This window comes from Saccostrea cucullata, unplaced genomic scaffold (assembly GCF_032062105.1).
Source record: "Saccostrea cucullata isolate Sc308-1 unplaced genomic scaffold, CSIRO_AGI_Scuc_v1 ctg1060, whole genome shotgun sequence".
NCBI lineage: Eukaryota > Metazoa > Mollusca > Bivalvia > Ostreida > Ostreidae > Saccostrea > Saccostrea cuccullata.
Window position 1 is genome coordinate 1 of NW_026938188.1, and position 22,938 is coordinate 22,938.

Consider the following 22,938-nt stretch of genomic DNA (forward strand, 5'->3'; position numbering starts at 1 on the left):
TATCGACAGTACAAAATGAAGTTTGCATGTGCATCTTGTTTCAAATCAAAGAATCCTATGAAAACATTAATTGTTTTATAAGTACATGTGTACCATCATGTACCTTGACCCCCCCCCGAATTCATATTGCAACCGGAGGCACATATATGGCATTGGAAAAGACAAAGACTAGGGCAATCTTATTAAAATCAGACTTCTTAGATCTGCACTGTATTCACTCTGAGCAGAGTGAATAAGACGCGGATCTAAGAAGTCTGATTTTAATTAGACTGAAGACTAGGGATTTTCACTTAAACCTATCTTTAGCAATGTATCCACATGTAGCCATATAAAATATGTGTTTGAAATTACTGGATGCACCAAGCAATGTGTATCATGTGGAATTTACTCTATGCCTGTGCATGTACATGTATTGGATTTCAGTTTAATATAAAAAGCTGATCATTGAAAGACTTGCCTTGTACATGTCACATCCAGCTTTGATGAGTACTTGGATTATTTCCCTTGGACCACGTTGACATGCATGATGAAGAACCGTTCTCTTTTCTTTGTCTAGACAATTGACATTAGCTCCAAGATTAATTAGCTTCTCTATTACCGGAATAAGTCCTACAAAAAAAAAAAGTAAAACATGCTTATAGTGAACACTGTTAATATAAGGAATCTATGCTAATAGCAAAGTGAATTTCATCCCCCCTCAGTTTTGAATACCGGGGCACTAGTATAATTATTATGAACTTTAAGGATATAACAAAGTTTGATTATTATAAAAAAATTGAAAGCAAATTCATCTATGAATCTGTTCCTCATACTTCGCTTCAACATGTTCAAGCATGTTTTACTTTACTACAGCACAGACTTTTTAAAACTGTTTGTATATTACAATAAACAAGCAAAATATTACAGATAATTTACTTGACTACAAAGAGATTATATTTTAATATTTGGATGTTATTTAGCAAAGCTTGAGGTCTTTTGAGTGCATATGATAATAAGTGCGATGGTGAAACTTGAGAATATAGAACTTTTAAAAATAAAATGACAATGCCTATATAATCCCTTCATATTATACAGTACACTAAGCAATTTGCATTGTTTAATTTCATAATTTTAAGTAATAACAATTCGTGATGTAGGACCATATATTGATCATGGTAATAAAAATAAAGTTTACCCATTTTTGCTGCGTAGATAAGTGGAGTCCCTGATTTAGACATCGTGTTTACGTCGTATCCCGGAGTTAACAATAACATGGATGCCCTCTCCACATCTTTCTTCTTCATGGCAGACAAGACATGGGTGTTCACAGCCATCCTGCTTTGCGTTATGGTCCAAGAGAGGAAATGCTATCATTGATGGTGAAGATCATGATAACACTTTAAGGATTTCAAATTTTATTCAACAGGATTTTCCTGATAATTATCCCATTTTCCTTACAGCACTTGCTTCATTTCCTGCCACAAATTAAGAATGAGTGGGTTATTAAATAATTAATCTGGAAATGTCTGCAGGACACAATCAAGTCATACTCAGATACTTATACAGGTTCCACACAATGTCTTAATAAAGCTATATAGCTTGATTTAGCTATATACAATGTAGTTTGACAAGCTATTCAAAATAGCTTGATTACAGGTTGTAGTTTTGATTGCCCATAGTACATACATGTATATAAATAGTTCATACTTGCCACTTTTTATTTCTTGCAAAAAACGTTTTTGTGAAAAACTGCATATAAATAGCTTTATCAAGCTATATTAATTAGCACTAATATTTAATAATTAATAGCACTATAAAAGAAAAATCTTTTAATTAATAGCACTAAAGAAAAATCATCTAAGAGAGAGATAAGGCTTAATTTTTGCTACAGTAGAATAAGACAAGTAGAATTGCAGGTATTTGACTATGCAAATGTGTATGTAAGTACCATATGTGGCTAACTGAGGTCACAAATCCTGTTGCTCTCAAAATTTTGGAAACGCAATTTGATGAACAATTTTTACATGCATTGCTCTACCTGTTGTAAAGCAAGAGATTGTGATGGGCATCTTAAATTTACGAATTTTTTGCACGTGAATGCTTTTAAAAGAATAGAATTTATCATATTACTTTATACCATTATACCTGTCAAAGATTAGGAACCCCAGAAAATTGTTCTCCATTTTGACACACTGCGCCAAACAGTACAAGGTTACCTTCTGAGGGATTCCGAGAATACCATCGAACTTCTCTAGACTTTTCACAAGTTCGCAAGCTTTTGAAGGTCAAGGTTAAAACAATGGCGGCGCCCATGCAACGTTCAATTTTTAACTTGCTGAAATCAACATCTGGTAGTTTAAAAAGATCGCTAAGCGTAAGATAATTCTTCTACATAAAGACAAAGAGTGAATTATGATAAATATCAAATTATATATTCTTCATCTCAAGTTAAAATCATTATATTATTGTTTTTTTAATATCTCCTTCAGCTCGAAAATCCTCTAGAATTAATCACGCATCAATGTCATCATTTTCAGCAAGAATATTAATATGATATGTTGACGGTGCGACCGTTAGAGCGAGCGCAAACTCTTCTATTGTTTTAATTTAGATCGGGCTCGTCAAACCGCACGTGACATTTGGTGCGTCTAGACTCTGACGTCACATGACGTCGTATGTAAGTTAAAACTGAACAGTGCTGAAAGTTGATGAAAAAAGTTACGTTTACAATTTATCTTCAATATGTATCCATTTAATCAAGGCGAGTAAACTTTTCTTGAACATTTGCCGTCATTCTCGCGAGAACGCAACTTTGCTAAGTGATGCATTGTGGGTCAAAATAACTGCAGCAGAAAATTCTAAAGAATGAATGTGCAGTAGTCCGAATTTTCTCTTCACCCAGGCGTTGTCGTTAGAGCTCGCGGTTACGAGCGACGCTCGCTGCGCTCGCTATAAGTTGATAACCTGGTAATTTTTGAACAGATAATTCAATAACTGCATCTTTAAATCTTGACAAACTGTTATATTTAATGTCTGAATGAAAAGAAAATAATTATCAGGTCCAGCACAGTACCCTTGCAGAAATTATTCCTGACTTGAAAATGCTTCTCAGGAATTCCTAAGATGTCCTAAGAATTCCTAAGATTTCCTCACAATCTGATTTGAGGAAATCCTAGGAGTAACAATCCTGGGATTTGATTTCAGGACATCCTAGGATCTCCCAGGACTTCTTTGTTAAACATTTCAAATCCAAATCTTGCCAGGACATTTCATCGTAAAGCCAGGAGTTAATCATTTTTAAGATAATCCCATTTCCTAAGACTTTTGACTTAATGTTGGGACTTTTGTAAAATAGACAAATTAAACTTTACAAACTTGTACATGTTAATATATGTTAAAACAGAATGACAGGAAATTTTATTACTTTTAAAGTTTTAATGTATAATATCAAGAAAATCATAAAATGAATAATTTTCAATCATTACATATTATACTTGATACATAGAAAGACACTGACCCTAGAACTATTTTTTAAATTAAATACTTTCTGAAATATTGATGCTGTCAGGGAGGAGTTATACATGTATAAATATGTTTTTAAAAAAAATTGTTTACAGACAAACAATATTTCACCATTTTCAAATCACACATTTCTGAGTTGATTTTTATCCATTAGAATTAAATTCTACACTTAATCTTTAGATTGCTTCGTTCATGGGAAACTGAGTGCAAGCATAGTTTTTTTTTTCGAAAGCACTGGTCATACAAACTTGGCCATCTTGCAATACAACATCAAGTATTAATACAACAGAAGGATGGAGTGGTAAATTTTCTTCATCTGTCAATTTAATTTTTCACTTCGCATTTCATTTCGACAAAATAAAACATATTTTCCTCAGAGCACGTTATAAGAAATGGCTCTCCTATACCGTCATCACCTGCATACACGTTATATATCTCTCAGGTGGTTACCAAACTATCAGCTTCAAAGTTACATGCCTGGCTAAAAGTATCTTTTTTTTGTATCTTCTTCTTTATCAGTGTCATTTGGTTCATCAAACTGTCTTTGACTTTACTATCTTTAACATCTTCATCCAAATCTGTATGATTTCGCTGTATATTCACCCATAACTGCCAGAGAGACTATACAAAAGAAAAGTAATTATTGAGTCATTGAAAGAAGAGTACACTACACAAATTTAAGTACTACATAAACAGCATATTCAAGAAGCATGACTTGGTCTGTGACATCATACTTTCGTCACTTTCTGACTTAAAAAGCTTGGTATTTCAAATATTGTTGGGTTAGAATCGTGTTGTATTGTCAGAGTTTGAGAATATAATTCCTCATGTTTTTGATATTGAGTATTGCTTTTATTTAACGAGGAAAATCTAAAAAAAACGCAGTAAAACTTATAGAGTTTCCTGAAAATTTTATCCACATAAACAAAGATCAAAAAAAACTTTTCAAAGGTTTTGACCAAATTCGAGTCGTAACATAACTATTTAATACGATAAAAATGCGCTTTCCCTATAGTTTTATAGCCAGATATACTAATTTTCATTCATCACTTAGCAATAAGATACTTACAGACATCGTGACAGGCTTGTAGATACAAAGAAAAGTCGTTGTTTACAGCACATGTGACAACTTCACGATCCGCCATATTTGTGTTTGGACGGTTTCCATGCAAATTGTTCTTGGCCTAAATGTATCACTGTGGTTTCTTCTGTAACACTTTCTGTGAGTAGAATTGGTTGATCAAGGATATTTATTATTTATTTTTTATTTTTCTAATATGCAGGTCGTTTGTCACTGAAAATAACTTACGTGTTTTTTTAAACAAGATTCTCGGGAAAATGTCGGGATATTTCTTAAAGGTGTACAAAATACCCCTACACCATGTCTGCGCGCGAACTTCCGAGAGGTGGTAAAAAAAGTGATCTTCGATCAATTGGTACCCGGTGTATAAAATATATTTTACTGTACACTCAGCTTTGAATATTAATTTATCAGAAAATATTCGCTAAAATATATTTTCTTTTTGTAAAAAAAAAAAACGTAAATTCACATTAATCACAAATTATTTTCAAGAATAAACAAACTGCATTTTCTTGGTGTGGCACGAAATAACTTTACACCGTCCTGTATCATCCTCTCGCGAGACTTCATCGAGAAGCGCAAAATAGGAGTTCAAGGAGCGGCAATGTTTAGAGAGACTGGTTAAGTGTAATGAAATGCACAACTTACGTCCAAGATTGACTCTAATTCTTCACATAAACCATGTTCTCTTTCCCAAAAATCTTGGTTTCGCTAGGAGTGCAGTAAAGGGAACGTTGGAAGAAGTGTAGATATCATGGCCACAGGCCAGTGGGGTAAGTGGCAAGTGGTTCCTTGTAATATGTATTTAAACACACAAATATTGTTTAATAATTTAGTGCATGTGATGTGTTGTATAATATTTCAATATTGAAACAGAAGAAACGATTTGAATATGTGTAAAAGGTTTTTGGGCATACTGTGATTCAGTCTAGTCCATGAAGATCAAACGTACATTATTTTTTTTTTAACACAGTGAAATATTTCCAGGTTTTACATGTTAAAATTTAGTAAGCAGAAGACTTATAAACAAATATTTATTATCAGTTAAGTACTGTTAAATTTGCATTGAATGTTTTGACATGGTGTAAATTTTGGAATTATACTGTTAAATAAAGCCTTCATTGCATTGTTATCTTCTAGCCAGAACCTTGAAGCCTGGCAAGGATTATGAGACTGGAAACTCCCATTGAGACTACCAAATGAAGAGAAAGTTTCAGGTATCTTGTAATTTTTAAAAAAAAAATTTTTCTAAACTTGAAAGAATATACAGATTTCACATTCCTAAGAGTTATCTCCGGTTGTCGGCGTAACACTCATTTCTCCCACTTTGTCCTTTGTAAGTTACCTGGAAATATTTTTATTTTCAGACATTTATATCTAACAATATCGGTCTGTAACTGTATTGCCAGAATATGGGGCAACTTTAAAAACATAATGAACAAATTCATACATACTATATTTCTGAGATACTGGACGTATACATAAAGTTGGTAAGGTAATAGAGGGGAAACAGTGTCTTACGCCGGTTGACCCTGGATTGACCTCGCAAAGGGGAATAACTTTTGTAAATGTGAAAGTCATCTATGAAAGTTTATGGTACATTTCAATCTCTGTAACTTGTATTAAGTTGGGAAAACTGACACAGATATCGTAGAACTCATAAGATAATATTCGCAAAATTTAGAACAGAAAAATGAAAAAATCAGCAAGAAATATCAATGACAGCCATCATTAAAATTAATTTCAGCTAGATTACAAAAGAACAAATATTATATACACGTCTTATAAAAAATTTTATTGATAACTTTGCAGACTGTTTAACTCGGACTAAGGGAAAAGAAGCAAATTACAACAAGGAGAATATTGACGAGAAAGGTAAGCTGTTCAAATAATGTTAATGTATGATTTTAATGTTCTGTTCACACGGAGAGTTTAATTCACAGTATTTTAATGCCAAGTAAATTGACTTTATACGACAGCTGTGGTAAACTGGTAAAGCGGTTAACTATTGCGAATTAAAATTTTATTTTCTACAAAAAGGCTATTCAGTAAGATTATTATGACATCATTTGTAAATCATGTCATGTATGCAATTGATTAACATACCTTATTCCTTATGCAAGCAGCAAGTGTGAATAAAATAAATCTTTTGAGAAAAATGGTTCATCTTACTTGGGCAAATTTAACACATATTTTTATGGACTGGTAGAATCTGAAAGCTTGATACATGTAGCATCTTTGGCTACTAAATTTTACAAGTTTGATTTTCATCCCTTAGAAATAATTACATATTTAGACTAAACAATGGAATACATTAAGTAAAATTTTATTTTAGCAAAGACAAGTGAAAAGTTGAGTGAAGAAAAAGCAAACAAGGCTTCACGATCTGCAACTAGGCCACTGGCGATGAAGAAGAAAAATGTACATCTAAAGAAGATACATCAGTGATCAACTAAAGCTGAGCGACTTATATTGGATTGACGAGGTGCAGGGGGGATATTAATTTGGGTCTGTTTATCTTTCTGTTTGTCAATCTGTCTGTCTGTAACACTTCGTTCTCTTAACATTTCCAAAAAGCCATCAGATATTGCAATGACATTTTATATTATAACTCATTTTGACGATCCCACTGCAGAACATGATTAATCATCAATACAAATTTAATATTGTTTATAAATTAAATATTACCCATATATATTTTGAAATGAAATGGTCAGAGGTCAAGGCCTCTTTCGGGGGCACATATTGTTTTTGCCTGTCTGTTTATCTGTCTATTGCCAATTTACCTTTTGCCATAACTTTTGAATTATGAGAGATATAGATACTTCATATTGGGTATGCTTACTCCACTTTCAAATGAGACCAAGACCAATGACCTTGACTGTCATCGTTATGCTAAAATAAAGCCTTATTGAATCTTTTACTTTTGAACCATAAAAGGTAGATATTTTATATTGAGTATCCATACTCCACTAATTAAGTTCTTTCAAATTACATCAAGGTTAATGACCTTGTGACTTTGACCTATATGTTTTTGTTTTTGTTATATGTTTTTTCTTTTTCAAACTTTGTTGCCACCAGGTGCATACTGTTTTTGTTTTTTTTTATGGGGGGGGGGTGGTGTTATGAATTAGTTCTGTTTGGTATCTGAATCTTTTATTGTACAGAATTCTTCAGAAGTGACGAACTCTGAGGGCCTCACCCCTACTCTCTACACTAGGTTGTTGATTTAAATATTTTTTTATTATTATTAATATTTGTCATTGTACATGTATATCATAAATATTCTATGAGAGCTGCTTCAGAATGTATCAACATAGTTTGAAAATAAGACAATCTGTTTCCCCCCTTGTGTGTAAATCATGATGTTGAATCATAACTGCACTATAATGTTACAGCAGTAAAATTGTAAAGAATTTGTTGTATCAGATACCATCAGCATTCTTTAAAAATTATTTTATGTATTATTTTTTCTGTGTGGCCATGAATTTTTATAATGCATACATTCATTAAATTTTTTTCAGAGATCTTATAATTCTGCTTTGTTGCTATGTATGATTTTTTTTAAAAAAAAAAGATGTCCTAGGAGGCTAGGATATTCTAGGAAATCCTAGGAATTCCTGATTTCCTAGGACATTTTAAGTGTTGGGATTTTCCTGGGATATCCTGGGAAGTCTTGGTGTTTTGATTCCTGGGATTTTTCTAGAACCCCTGAATTGGGACTGTCCAAGGAAATCCCAGGAATTCCTGTTCCAAAAACATCTCAGGAAATCTTAGGAATAATCCTAGGATTTTTTCAAGATATCCGAGGAATAAATCTTAAGATTGTCTTAGGATTTCTTAGGACATCTCAGGAATATTCTGCAAGGGTACCCTGATAAATGTATAGTACAGTGAAGTCGCCAATTCCGGGTCACGTCAGGGTGTTTCGTTGATATTTTGCAAATCTTTTTAATTTATATTTTATGCAATATATGTATTTAAAGAACAAATAGTGACTCATCCAAACATCTTTTCGTTTTCAAAGTAGCTGCACGGGAACATTATTTACAGGGGTATTTCAGCAAGGCCTAGCTTCCCCAGTTACGAATCATTTTCTCCATTTCCGGGTCGTATGACTTCACGGTCGTGTAATATTCATGGAACGTTTCGGAACACGATTTTTATGATGTTGAAAAATAAAACAATTCATGCAGCTTGGAAAAAAGTAAAACAACCACAGAAATATGTTTAGATTATTTTTAAAACAATTACAACAAAACTGATGCCGAATCAAAAAATGTATTAGGATTAAAAATAACACAATTAAATTTATTTAAAAAATGCATTTGAAGGATTAACTCGATTTTAATTTTTAGAAAAAATATTTTCCAGTTAGAATACTTTTGATAATCAAGGTAAATACATAGTTGTCGATTGGTTTTGTACATAGAAATTTGACATGTTCATGCCACGAGATTGCGTGACCCGCAATAAGAGAAACTACTACAGTTTGATTTAATAATGATAATACTTTTATTTGAGCAGCGATTATTATGATTGATTTCTGAGTTAAAACTAAATGCATTTGCCATACTTTCGAGCTATCATTATTTATCTAGAACTTTTATATCAGCCTTTCTGCAGCGAACAAAAACTAAAGTAGCCAGTCACAGCAGCAGAAACACCTAAGTCTTTAATGCGTGCGTTTCAGAATTTCGATTGTCAGATGCTCTCTTAAAGTTTTTATTCAAAATGTTGTAATTAATTACATACAGAAAGCCCAGTTCTTCATGACCAGCGTATTCAAAAAGTTTTTTGCGCTTAAATTTTAACACTAGGCATAAAATACATGCGAGTGACCCGGAATTGGAGACGACCCGGAATTTGCGACTCCACTGTATATATAGCTTGATAAAGCTTTATCAAGGTATTACAAATACCTTGACCAAGGTATTTTATGTAATGGAAGTACAAAAAAAAATTTTTAAAAATAAATAATAAAAGTCTAGTTCTGAGTTGTTGTCAGTAAATTCACTCTTGCATGTAAAGTACTTAAAGTTGAACACAAAGAAAACAGTATAAAAGCATGTTGTGCGAGGAGATTCTTTTATGCTGTCTTTTTGGTACCCAAGTACTTTTCATGCACGAGTGGACACACTGACCACAACTCATAATTCGACTTTTAGATTAATTTTTTGAATTTTTTTTTGTATTTTCATTACATGAAATACCTTGATCAAGGTATTTGTAATATCTTGATAAAGCTATACAGCTTTATCAAGCTATATACCTTTATCACGGTATTGTGTTGGACCTGATTATTACAGCTAATATATCCCTTCTATAATGTAATCATAAATTGTGAAATGATTGCTCCTAATAATGTCAATAATTAAATGATAAATTCTGTCTATGTAATATTGGTCTGTGTCCTGTGTATATTAAGCAAATTTTTGCTCAGGACGCATTAATATTATTTCAATAAATGTGCATCCGGGACAACTGCACTTTACCGGTATGTCCAAATAACATTCAAATAGCGCATATTAATTAATTATGTTTTATAGGGAACAAATAGAGTGACTGGAAGTCTTCTTAATCAGCAACGTAGAGCAGACGTCAGAGACTATTCAACAGAGCCACAACATGCACAATATGTATGTACTCTACATGTTTATGTTTGCATAGTCTTTATTTGTTTGTATTATTGTCCAGGGAAGATAATTGCAGTAAATTAAGCTCATGCACATGATGCAGTTATAAAGAAACTCGGACGCCGCCATGTTGGTTTTACAAATACTGTAAAGGACTTACTTCATTTCTGATATAAAGAATATTTGGGTCAGTGACTTCCTCCCCAAGTTTTACTGTTTGTGTCTTTTATTAAATACAGTGTATAATTTTATCATTTTGTCATGTTTGTGTTTATTTAAGTATTTTAAAAAGATTTTAAAGTAAATGATTTTACTGTGTAACATAATAACCCGCTTGAGAACGCTATTTCTCTGTAATGATTTTGTTTTCCGGTATTGATGCAGAGTAAATATGGAGGAAGAACTACTGTGACAGCCTTGACAGGAGATGGCGTTGGACCAGAGTTATTATCTTATGTAGAGGAAGTGTTCAGGTAATGTTTGTGTAAAAAGTAAATAAAATCATTAGACTAAGTTTGTTTTGAACAAAGAGAATTCTCTTTATGCAAATCAGATACAGCAAAACGTCATTAGCTTGAACTCAGTGTAACCAAGAAAGAAAACAGAGAAATCCTATGGATTGGAAATGTCAGGAGTAAAATGGTTAAAGATATCTTTTTATCCAAATCTCTTCCACATATTCGTAATATGCATGATATCAGTGTTCAAGTATTTTATTGCATCTAATGCATATACTTTTCAGCAACTACAGCATATAATAATGTACTTTTGTAAAATTTAATTGAACTTGAACTTAGCACCCATTTTTATACAGAATTGTATTATAATTATTGTATCCTACTTTACTCAACAATAATATTTTAAAGACAAATTTAAATTTATATTAATATACACATATCCACTGGTTCTGAGTTGGATAGCTCTTTTATCAAACCCAAGACAGGGAACTATTCCCCGAGGGCTAGCTTGCCCGAAAGGAATAGTTCCTGTCAAGGGTTTGATAAAAGAGCTATCCCACTCGCAACCAGTGGATAAGCGTTTTATTATACTGATGTATTAACAGTATAATATAATTTCTGAGGTTTGAATTTTTTGGAGTAAGATAATACTGCAAGAATAATCTGAAATCCTGATGAAGTCACAATGCTACTGAAGTCATTATGACATCATCAGTCAATAGATTTATCGCTGGAAGTCAAAATTGGAGGCAAAAATTGTATGAAAATTTTCCAAGGGTGGATAGTAAACATTATCTTCTTTAGATATGCAGGGGCCCCTGTAGATTTCGAGAATTTGGAAATAAATGCTAGCACAAGTGATGAGGAAACACTACGCAGTGCTATCCTGTCAGTGCAGCGCAATGGAATAGCTCTCAAAGGTAAACAGCATGCACTATTTATCTTTAAAATGATATGTAATGCAATAATTGAATTATAATAATTAAACATTTGAGAAGGAGAAGTATTGATAGATTATGAATTTAAAAAGCAATGATGTAACGATAATGCAATCATAGTTTTAGGGTTTTAAACAAAATTATATGAAAGTTACTCCAAACAAAAACGTAAGTAAAAGAAACCAGTTAAAACATGTTTAATAAAATGAAGGTTAATTTCATTGTGCAAAAAAGTTATGAAGTAATATATCGTGTAATTTTGTAGGAAATATTGAGAGTAAATTTGACGAACCAGGATTCAAATCCATGAATGTTGAACTAAGGTAGGTATCAAACCATTTGAAATCTCACATGACATAATGTAACTTTGGCATCATTTAAGCAATGAAAATGTTTTAATTCCCTCTTTTATTTTAGAAAACCTGAATAAAAAACTCGAAGTATTCTTCAATAATTATCAGATTTCAGTGTAAAGTAGTAATTAAATACTGTTAGAGGTAAATAAATCTATCTGTATATTTTGAATAGGACAAAGCTGGATTTATTTGCCAGTATTGTGTGGTGTAAATCCATTGCTGGAGTCCACACTCGACACCAAAACTTAGACATCATCTTAATAAGGGAAAATACAGAGGGAGAATACTCAAACCTAGAATATGAGGTAAGGTCATCACTCTAAAGTGTCTCTGTTGATGAGTTCAGTAAATTACTTTTTATTTGCAAAAAACTTTATTTTGGCCTGATTTATATGCAACTGGTCAACTCACTAAAATTTCACTTTTTCATATTCATCTATACTGCTAAGGATTAGATACTGTAAATGTATTACATTTGGCGTGTACAATATTTGGCAGAAATTCAATTTTCAAAAGTTAGCGTAGATTTGATTTAGCGCTGTCTGAAGTTTCTAGTTATAAAAGTTAATATACTAGACATTTAGCGATGTACTTGAATTACCGGACTCTGCTTTCCACCAAAATCGCTAAAAAGAATACACCGCTATATTTAATACATTTACAGTAAATGTAACCAAAATTCATGAAAATTACTCTTGCTTATAATTTCCAAATAGCAGTTTCATGAAAATTTGGTATCAGAAAAAATTTAAAATTCCCCATTTGTTGTAAAAAAAAAAAAAAAATTGTTTATTTTATGAAAAATTCATTTTTTTTTAAGTGAAAATTACCTGGTATAACATACACTTATAGCTGACCTGTAATGATTCTCCAGAGAGCATTAAATCAGAGAAACAGAGAGTAAAGGTTATTATGAAATAATCATTGTAGATTGTACCAGGCTGTATAGAGAATCTGAAAATAATAACAGCAGCAAAGTCTACCAAGATTGCTAAATATGCCTTCGAATTTGCCAAGACCCATGGTAGAAAGAAGGTCACAGCTATTCACAAGGCAAACATCATGTAAGTTCATTGTGTAGTGTGAATGAATTCCTGTCTTCATCTAATTTTACTTCCTTAAATTTCTTTGCAGAAACCTTGCTTTTTTAAATTAATATGCTATATCATTACTAAATGATTTTTAATTTTCTATTTTCTCTCTCTTTTTTTCTCAGGAAATTAGGAGATGGACTTTTCTTAGAATCTTGTAGAAAGGTGGCCTGTCAGTACCCAGACATTGAGTTCAGTGACATGATTGTAGACAATGCCAGTATGCAGGTGTGTAGTATAGTATATCAATTAAATGTATTACTTAATTATGAGAGTCAATTTATTAAACTTATATCAGCATTAAAAGAGTTATTATAAAATTTATGAAAGTAATACACCTGTATCAGTAATGGAAAAAAACATTTTCAGAATATTAAATGAAGACAAAGACTATTTTCAGATTTAGTTGTACTGCTTAAACCTAATAGGTATGAAATTATAGGTCCATAGAAGAAGTATCATTTATATTTGACTAAAATGTACAGATGTAGTACATTAGCTACAACACTTACTTTTTATTGACCAGATGGTGTCTAAGCCTCAGCAGTTTGATGTCCTAGTGATGCCCAATCTCTACGGTAACATCCTGAGTAACATCACCGCTGGGCTGGTCGGGGGCCCCGGGGTGATTCCAGGCATGAACATCGGGGACAACTACGCTGTCTTTGAAATGGTTTGCACTTCTGTGAATATTTAAAGATTTTTTGTTTGCAAGGAATATATTATTTCTCTATACATTCCAGAGGAAAGAAATGTAAGGTTCAATGACCCTCTAAAAAGAAAGTTAACTCTTATTGGGATTTATTATTATATTTTTTTATAATTAAAAAAAGTTAAAAAGACCATTTATATACATTTTTTATGTATCAAAGGTGTGCTAAAATCATGTGCATTGTAATTTTACATACAGCTAATTTGGGAAATTTTTAAATCTAGAGCAAGATTTTACATGTCATTGAATAAAGGGGTAATTGACCTTGTTTTATAGAAAGCAGGAAGTCAAAGCATGTTGATGATGTTAGAGATACAGGTATCTTATTGCATTTCCAACATCATAAGATATTCTATTAATATTGAAATGTTTTCTCACAGGGAACTAGAAGTTCTGGTCGCAGTATGAAAGGGAAGAATATTGCCAATCCCACAGGAATGTTGTTAGCAAGCTGTGATATGTTGGACTACATTGGGTAAGTCAGAAACAGTATCCTTTCAAAAGTCTGAAAAATGGAAGAAAGCATAGAGCTATATCTTACTCATTGATGTTTTATCCAGAATAAAAATGTAAAATTATTTTGTTTTTAATTCCTAAATTTTTTTGCATTCCTGTAGCTATAACCACCACGCTGAGTTAATCCGAGAATCTGTGATGAAGGTTTTGTCTGAGGACAGGGTAAGGAGTCAAAAATTTGAAATGACTGTTTAGAAAACTTTAATTCTTAAATTATTCTGTAGAATTCTTTTTACCAGTTACATATATATATATAATTCAATTATTCTAAAGCAAAGGCAAATGTATACTTTAAATAAAATTATACTCACCATTGCATGAGAAATCAGAGAAATTGGGTTGTACAAATGTAAACACATCAAAATGTACATGAATAACGTGACTGTATATTTCTGAGCATCGTTTTGTAAATAACTTTCCCTCTGCAGATTCAGACCCCAGATCTAGGAGGTCATGCAACAACTTTAGAAGTTGTACAAGCCATCATAGATGATATTAAACCAAAGACGTCTAGTTGGTGAGTAACGGCACACAAATGCTTGATTGTTAAATGCAGATCTAGGTTTGAGAAGGGTTATTTTGCCTAGTTTTATTACCAGGATGTGTATTTACTCCCAGATTTTTCCATTAGTTTTTATAGTGCTATCCACTTTTAGAATATTTTTCTTGAATATAACATCTAAAATGAAAAAAATGCATTGTGTATGATATTCATGTAAGATGAATTTCAAGAAAGTATGAAGCATATTTGTGGTAGAGATTGAATTCATGTAAATAAATTCAGTGAATTTCATTTTATTTGCCTGTTTTCAACCTCGTTTCTTTTAATACATTTGCTTTTATTGCTTGAATAAAAATCATATGCATTTAAATTACTGACAAACTTTCGATATTTAATTTTGTTATGATAAATTTATTTATCTATCAACAGACATATTTAACTTAAACTCTAGTTTTATTTTTATACATAGTAGACTGTGCATGTTTGCTTTCATAAAGGCTTCAGAAAGTTGGACATTTTATTTTTTAGTAGCATTAACAACATTCATTAGAATTTTAATGCTTGGTTTTTCTCAGGAGTTCCACTGCAGCACAAAATATTTACAGCCTCAGATGAGGTAATGGTATGATGAAAATATAACCCTATCTACCTACCCTTGTTCTGCATTTTATACTGGCTGGCTTTGGGTCCTTGCTGTCATAACTTGCTAGATACATGTAATCATGTATATGTGTTTATATTAATTATCTTGTAGGTTTTAGCAGCAGTGTTTGTCTTCAAACAAAGTTGAACGTCAAGTTATTAAAATGCAATAGCAAAGCAAACTATTCAAGCTACAGCTTTGCTCATGTACAGTGTACTTAAAAAAATTGCATAGAAAATTACCATGGATAAGGCTATTGCTCAAAAGGGTTGTTATAAAAGCATTTCTTTTGTTAGTTCTAAATGGAAATTTGTGCTTTCAAGAGAATTTATACATTTTTTTTTTATGTCTAGTACTCTATTTATCATGATCATTGAGAAACATTTATGATTTAATAATAGATATGCAATAATTTTACTGTAATTCAACAATTTTCAATGAAATTTAAGCAGGAATGTTCTGTTTACTAGTTACTGTAAACCTATATTTCATGAAGGGCACCATGCAGGCATATTCATTGAAGCAGTATGAGCTGCAACTTTGATGTCGGAATTTTTTGTTGCAAAATTGTAAATAATTAATTTCAATGACTGAAAAAATAACATTATTAAACTTTTCTTGTTTATATTTGCAATGGAAGAACTATTCATTAGCTTCGATTGAATCAAAATGACATTAATGTCATCCTGTACAATAATGATTTATTATATAAAACTGTATTTTGGATTGTATATAAAAGTCTTTCTTTTGCTTTATTTTAGTCCAATTGATCATAAAGGTTTAAGTTACATACAAATTTATCATAATAACACATTTTAACACAAAAGCTAGAGGTACTGTGAGCAATGGGCTCACTAAATGATACCCCCCGCTTCCCATATGTGTATAAATGGCAGTGTCCATGTTTTGCTATGGGAAACCCAAAATATGTGTCGGATCAAAAAGTAAAATAGGAGGTGCACAATGGCAATATGTAATAAAGATTCTGTGAAAGTTTCATCAAATTTCATTCAGTGGTATAAGAGGAGTTGCGGATAAGAGATGGGTACCCCAAAGCGTAACAGACGGACGGACAGACGGACGGACGGACGTACAGACGGACGGAATTAACGATTACTATATACCCTCCCGCTTTTCAAGCGGGGGGTATAATAAAATTTTCAAAAATGCAGCTCTTATTGCTTTGTGTATGGAGGAATGCTGTGGGATTATCATATAGACAAAGCACTATTTAGAAACTTGTTCATGAAGCATTTTCTGTAGTTAAGCTAGATTTTATTAGTTGAGAAATAGGCTAGCTATAGTCTAAAACAGTACATGTGTATCATTTTCTATTCTTAGATTTCGCTATGAACACCACAATGTTGAATAGCTATATATAACACTCTTTGACATGGTTTTAAAATACGACAATATTAAAACAACTAGTGTCTGTTTTTCGCTTGAAGGGCAGTTAGAACATCTTAAATAAGTAAGTTGAATTTTGATTAAACTTAAACTGAATCTGTTTCTAATAATATTCAGATAACTGTTCATAATATACTTTTACTAATTCTGTTTAATGAATAAAACTCTTACTGACACTGGTCAGAGTTATATTAACTTGAGACTGACATCTATAAATGCCTTTAAGACTAAGAATTATGTAAAGCTTTCTATAGAAAATTACAAAATAATATTTCATATTCAAAATTTAAGCAGCTTAACACATACCCAGCATTTAACTATCTAGAATCCCTCATTTAATTGCACCAACACCTGCCTTTGCTCTTTGAAGATATATCCAATGATGTTAATGAAAATAATATAATAAATTATTGCTGTATTACAAGTAATGCTGACTGCATTGGCAGATAAGTTTTGTTAATGCAGAAGTTACATGTGCTAAAATTGCATGTATAAAATTCATAATATATGTTTCTAGTGATTGGTTTTTAATTCAAATGTGAATATTGATTTGACATTAATTTCCTTCTTTTCCTAACATTACCTAATTTCTGCTAATTTTTTGTATTTTAAAATTTGCCCAGTCACTAACATTTGCTATGAGTCACATACAAATATAAGAACTGGTGAGAACTGTGTGTATTTTATGCATAAATTGAGTGTTTGAATAGATACATGTAGTAAGCTGATGGTATGATACATGTACTAATTGAAATGTTTTTTGTTTTTATTAATGTCTGACAGGCTGCATGATTAGACTGTCCACATGGTAAGTTTTAAGAAGCATGATTTTTATGAACAATTCACAAATAAAAAAAATTAAATATCAGAAACAATTATTACAGGTGTTATACATGTCTTTAATGAAAAAGTCACAAATGCCAAGGTAATTGGTTCCTCTCCTAACTGAGAATTGAGATGGGGGGGGGGGGGGGTTACCAGAGTAAGCAGGAGCTAATATCTATAAGTCAGGGAATTCCCCTTCCTTGTGGCAATAAGGACAACCCTTTTTGCACTTGAAGAGAAATACAATGTATTATCATTTTTATCAGAAGTTATCTTTAAAAATGTTTTCTTACCCTCTTCTGACTGCATAAAAAATTGGATTGATAGGTAAGGATAATTTTTAGTAAGGGAGAAAACAATCTAATTAAAATTAGATGTTTAGAGACGCTCGCATACTCGATAAACAATCTGATTAAAACGATGTTAGACCCACTCGCATACTCGCTACACTAACATCTAACAACATCCCATTGGAGGTCATGTCAGAGGTCAAACTCGGAACAGCTCTAGACTTATTTGCTTCAACAATGTACAATGACTTTGCAGGCAACGTTTTGATTGGTTGATAGAATTTGACCTCTGACATGACCTTCAATGGGATGTTGTTAGATGTTAGTATAGCGAGTATGCGAGAGGATCTAAACATCTAATTTTAATTAGTTAGTGTAGCGCGTATGCGAGTGGATCTAACATCTAATTTTAATCAGATTGGGGAGAAAAGTTTCAAATTTAAAAAAAATCTTTCTTTGAGGTTAAAAATTTTTGAGTCAGGCTGTTTTCTGTTGGGGGACAGTATTAAACAAATTTACTGACTGCTTAAAATTAAACTTTTTATTTTGGAACATGTATATATTCTAAAAATATTTCTTTTAATTATTTTTTTTTGTTTTTTATTGAACTGTTCTGTAACCTGTGTATTGACAACTGCCAGCATGTGTTAAAATCCATATGAATATGCTTTGAAAATGATAAATATTTACTTTCACTTCTTCTTTTGATATAGAGGAACAATGAAGAAAAGGGGTACCACTACTGAACAATGAAGCTATCCAAAAGGAATATTTTGTAAAATGTTAAAAGTGTTTTGTAAATTTAGAAGAAAAAAAGAACAGTTTTAGCAGCTTCCAGTACTGTTTATGTTTCAATTGCATGAAGTGAAAGAATTTTTTTTTAATTTTTCCTTTTAAATTGTTATATTAGTTAAATTTACTTAAATTATTTTCCATTATGTTATTGTGTTCCTACATATATATGTATTTGTTTTTATTAAAAGATGAAGATCTGAACTGAATTAAGAACATGCATTATTGTATATGAATATAATACACTGAGCAGTGTTGAGGCACATACAGTTTATCTAAAATATGAGATTTGAAAGAGACTGCACTTGAGACAACATTTAGGTGTTCTTTAAACAGTTCTTTTATTATTATTAAAGAGTGTTTTCACAGTATGTCCTTTTCCTGCATGATTATCTTGACATCCGTTTAAAGGAATTGATTTTCTGGTCATGTCCTTCATAAATTAACTCTAGTGTCTTGACATTTGAACATTGTCAACTTCTTCTCTGGAACCAATTTTGGCACATAGTATCTTTGGATAAATAAAAATGTATACAGTATTTAGCGAAAATGCATCAATTATTTGAAAATTAATTTCTCTGCTCATGGGTATTTAGCTGATCATGAATTACGAGTAAGTGCATAGTTATGATGAATAAGAGTGTCCCTTGCCGAAATGTGAATATCATGGCTCCTTCGTCAATGTTTCTGGTGTTAAGATGGGGCCCTAATGATTATATAATGAAAATGCATCAATTCATTAAAAATCTTCTCGTCTGCTCAAGGGAATTGTGCTGATGGACTAAGTATAAACTAGTAGATATGATGAGCAAGAGTGCCTCCTCCAAAATTCTGAATTTTATGACCCCTGGGTCAAAGGGTCTGGCTTAGGACAGAGCTCTAATGATAAACAGTGATTAAGTAATGGAAATGCATTATGATATTAAGCCGATAAGCTAAGTACATAGTTCTGATGAGCAAAAGTACCTCTTCCAAAATTGTGAAGTTCGATCATTGTCTCTGGGTAAAAGTTTCTAATATAAGGATGGGGCTCTGTTGATTATATAGTAAAAATGCATTGTTATCAGATAAATTAAGTACATAGTTATGATGAGCAAGAGTGCCTCTTCCAAAATTATGAATTTCATGGCCCTAGATCAGAGGTTCTGGTGTTAGGCAGGACTATAAGTATCATATTGTGAAAATGCATTTATTATTCAAAAATATTGTCCTCTGCTACTGAGTATTAATCTGATCAACAATTAAGGTAATTAATAATGTAGTTCTAAGAGAACTTCTTCCAACATTGTTAATTTCATGGCCACTGGGTCTGGTGTTAGGGTGGGGCCCTATGGATTAAACATTGAAAATGCAATAATTCTTTGAAAATTCTCTCCTTTGGTCCTGGGTATTATGGCGATGATCTATAATTATATCTAATATGATGAGCAAGGTACTTCTAGAATTGTGAATTGCAAGGCCACTGGGTCAGGAGTTCTGTTGTTAGGACAGGGACTCTAGTGATTATGTAGTGAAAATGCATAATTTATTTGAAAATCTTCTCATCTGCTCCTGGGTATTATGCCAATGATCTATAATTACAGAGTAATGATGTGGAAAGGTGCCTCTCCGAAAATTTAGAACTTCATGGGCCCTGGGTCAGTGACTGAGTGACTGAGTGACTGAGTGTGTGTTTTCATATACTGAAATTGAATATGAGATATATTCTTTTGTTATAATTGAAGATTTATAATAAGCAAGGATACATTTTGTAACTTCGTTAAAATGTGTGACCCCGGAAGCAGTGGTTCTAGTGGGAGGAAGCACTACTGATTATAAAGTGGAAATGCATTTTTTTCTTTATTTTTCCTCAGCTCTGCTTCTGGGTATTAAAAAATCAAAGAAAGAAAGTAATCAAAATAAGTATGCTAAATGTATACGAAGGTTGATCCAAAAGTTCGTGGAATTTCTTTCTAAAATTTTATCGTGATTTGATGAAAGCAAATTACTTGCATATTTCAAATATAGATTCCTAACTCTTTACAACTTACAGAATTGCTATGCAACATACATTGAATCCAAGCGTCATAGAAATATCACTTTACCATTTCCCCGCAAGCACTTTATAGTGGGGTACACATTTCTCTAAAGTTTAGCGTAAATAATATTCTTAAATAATATTTTAATTAGAAAATAATTTTTCTTATTTCATAAGATTGAGCAAGTTTGAAATAATTGGAATTTGGCGATAAATTGAAGATTTAATGAACTTTTTAAAGTGCGTGAAAATGCGTGATTGCGGGGAAACGGTAAATGCGTGATTTTGCGTTAGAAATAGGAAATGGTCTATGCGTTTAAATGCGTGACTGCGGGGAAGGGTGCTAATGCAATAATATTGGAAAATTTCACCACTTTCCAATTATCAATAAGTTTACACGAGCTTTCTGAAAATGGATTGTTGTGAAACCCGGGGGAGACTTAATTCAACGTTAGGTCAGGCAAGATGAAACTCATGTGGAATCATCCTCAGATACTGTAGATTCATGTTTGTTTAAATCATAACCCCTGGGGGTAGGGTGGGGCCAAATGGCCGATCAAAGTTTTACATATTAGGAATATATCTAGGAAAAATCTTTGAAAATCTTCTTCTCAAGAACCATTGAGACAGGAAAGATGAAACTCATGTGGAATTATCCTCAGGTAGTGTAGATTCAAGTTTGTTCAAATCATGACCCCGGGGGTAGGGAGGGGCCAAAATGGCCGACCAAAGTTTCTCATAGGAATATGTAGGGAAACCTTTTAAAATCTTCTTTTCAAGTACTTCAAAGCCATGATTAGTAATATTTATATGGAATTATCCTCAGGTAGTGTAGATTTCAAGTTCGTCCAAATCATGATCCCCTGGGGGGGGGTTAAAATTCAAGCCCCTCCCCCCCAAAAAAAATTATAAAACTTTCAGTTCTGATCTGATATGTGCTTTTTCCTAGCTGAGGTGTTCAGGTGAGCGCTGTGGCCCATGGGCCTCTTGTTGGATATGTTGTGAAAAATTCAATGACAAGTCACCTATCGCAAAATCTTGGAGGGCGATTCCTGTGGACAATATTATCAGAAAAAAAAATTGAAAATTGGTGTTTTTGAAACTTTAAAAGAAAATAAGAGAAAATGCACCTACATATTTGTGACGTCACAATAAGCATTTAGAAATGCTTTAGAGAAAAATGAATAATTTGTATGATTTTTCTGCATGGAATTTCTGTGTTTCAGAAAGCACGAGTTTCTTTCTTCTTTTTCTTTTTATACCAGTTTTATTTTTAAGAAAATCACAAGGCAAGATTTGTATTGAAGCCGTACCCTGTTCTAAGTTAAAGCATTGGTTATCTTGTTGTCTTAAAGATAAAAAGAAATCAATTTGACACATCATTCTTTTTGGATGTTCTCACAGATTTCAACAATGCTATTATGTGATCTTGTACGTCAAGACAATCAATTGCGACAATCTTTAACATTTATAGAAAATTACATACTTGAAAATTATATACTTGTACAAGAGTTTTGATCAAACTAAAGACTTACACTGTCTGTTTATGTCACATTTCTGGTCATTTTGCTTACTTCATTCGATTAAGTTTATCCACAGAATCTATTGGAACTTGATTAATTGTGTATTAATGTTTTAAGACTGATTCGAGAATTTTTCACTCGTATATAGAGTTACAGACATCATATTTTGGTGAAGGACTTTCACTTTAGATCGATACTTGGCACTCCTAGTCAATGAATAATGGGATCTGTTCATATTATTATGTTCATGTTATCGTACCAACGCCTACTGTGACCCTGACACTGCATGAGGACCTTGATTTTTAGTCACTCTTAAAAGACCTGACAAACATTGGATGAACATACAATTCAAATGCAATATACGATATAAGATTAAATTTATTATTTATAGACATATTTTGTTACTCAACTAGAGAAAAAATATCAACAAAAATTTAAACTTTTAACAAAACTTTAAATGATATACCTGATGACTTCAATTGATATATTGTTAACTTCCTAGGCCGTCTCCATATGAGTGAAAAATTCTCGAGAGGGACGTTAAACAATATACAGTCAATCTATCAATCCATTTAATTAGCAATAAATAATTACCACGTTTATATTCTAAATTAAAGACAAGCTATTGACAATTTAGTTGTTGATACAAG

At 32.1% G+C, this 22,938-nt stretch overlaps 2 protein-coding genes and 1 long non-coding RNA gene across 10 annotated transcripts; 2 read left to right on the forward strand and 1 right to left on the reverse strand.

The window, feature by feature from the left end:
• Nucleotides 1-457: 457 nt before the first annotated feature.
• Nucleotides 458-2,219, reverse strand: LOC134249594 (acyl-CoA-binding domain-containing protein 6-like; the record flags this gene model as incomplete). Its single annotated transcript, XM_062731935.1, has 3 exons — nt 2,125-2,219; nt 1,175-1,454; nt 458-609 (listed from the first exon to the last, which is right to left on the reverse strand). Coding segments are annotated over exons 2-3 (291 nt in total), but the record flags the coding sequence as incomplete, so codon positions are not given.
• Nucleotides 2,220-2,232: 13 nt separating this feature from the next.
• Nucleotides 2,233-18,957, forward strand: LOC134249592 (isocitrate dehydrogenase [NAD] subunit gamma, mitochondrial-like). 8 transcript variants are annotated; one of them, XR_009988319.1, is made up of 16 exons: nt 2,233-2,353; nt 10,132-10,221; nt 10,603-10,691; nt 11,481-11,596; nt 11,880-11,937; nt 12,143-12,275; nt 12,901-13,034; nt 13,187-13,289; nt 13,588-13,734; nt 14,154-14,248; nt 14,391-14,451; nt 14,718-14,806; nt 15,367-15,413; nt 16,883-16,905; nt 17,625-17,649; nt 18,670-18,957. XR_009988319.1 is itself a non-coding variant. In XM_062731929.1 (15 exons), exons 1-13 carry the CDS (start codon nt 2,279-2,281, stop codon nt 15,404-15,406), a joined length of 1,230 nt encoding a protein of 409 aa, XP_062587913.1. In that variant the 5' UTR covers nt 2,233-2,278; the 3' UTR covers nt 15,407-15,413; nt 16,883-16,905; nt 18,670-18,957. The 8 variants fall into 8 exon arrangements, 7 of the variants coding, with proteins under 7 accessions (XP_062587913.1, XP_062587912.1, XP_062587914.1 ...); XM_062731929.1 differs by lacking the exon at nt 17,625-17,649; XM_062731928.1 differs by lacking the exon at nt 16,883-16,905.
• On the forward strand, nt 5,105-6,540 carry LOC134249596 (uncharacterized). The gene is made up of 3 exons (XR_009988320.1): nt 5,105-5,355; nt 5,723-5,799; nt 6,395-6,540. It is a non-coding gene; the product is annotated as an uncharacterized LOC134249596 (long non-coding RNA).
• Nucleotides 18,958-22,938: the final 3,981 nt, after the last annotated feature.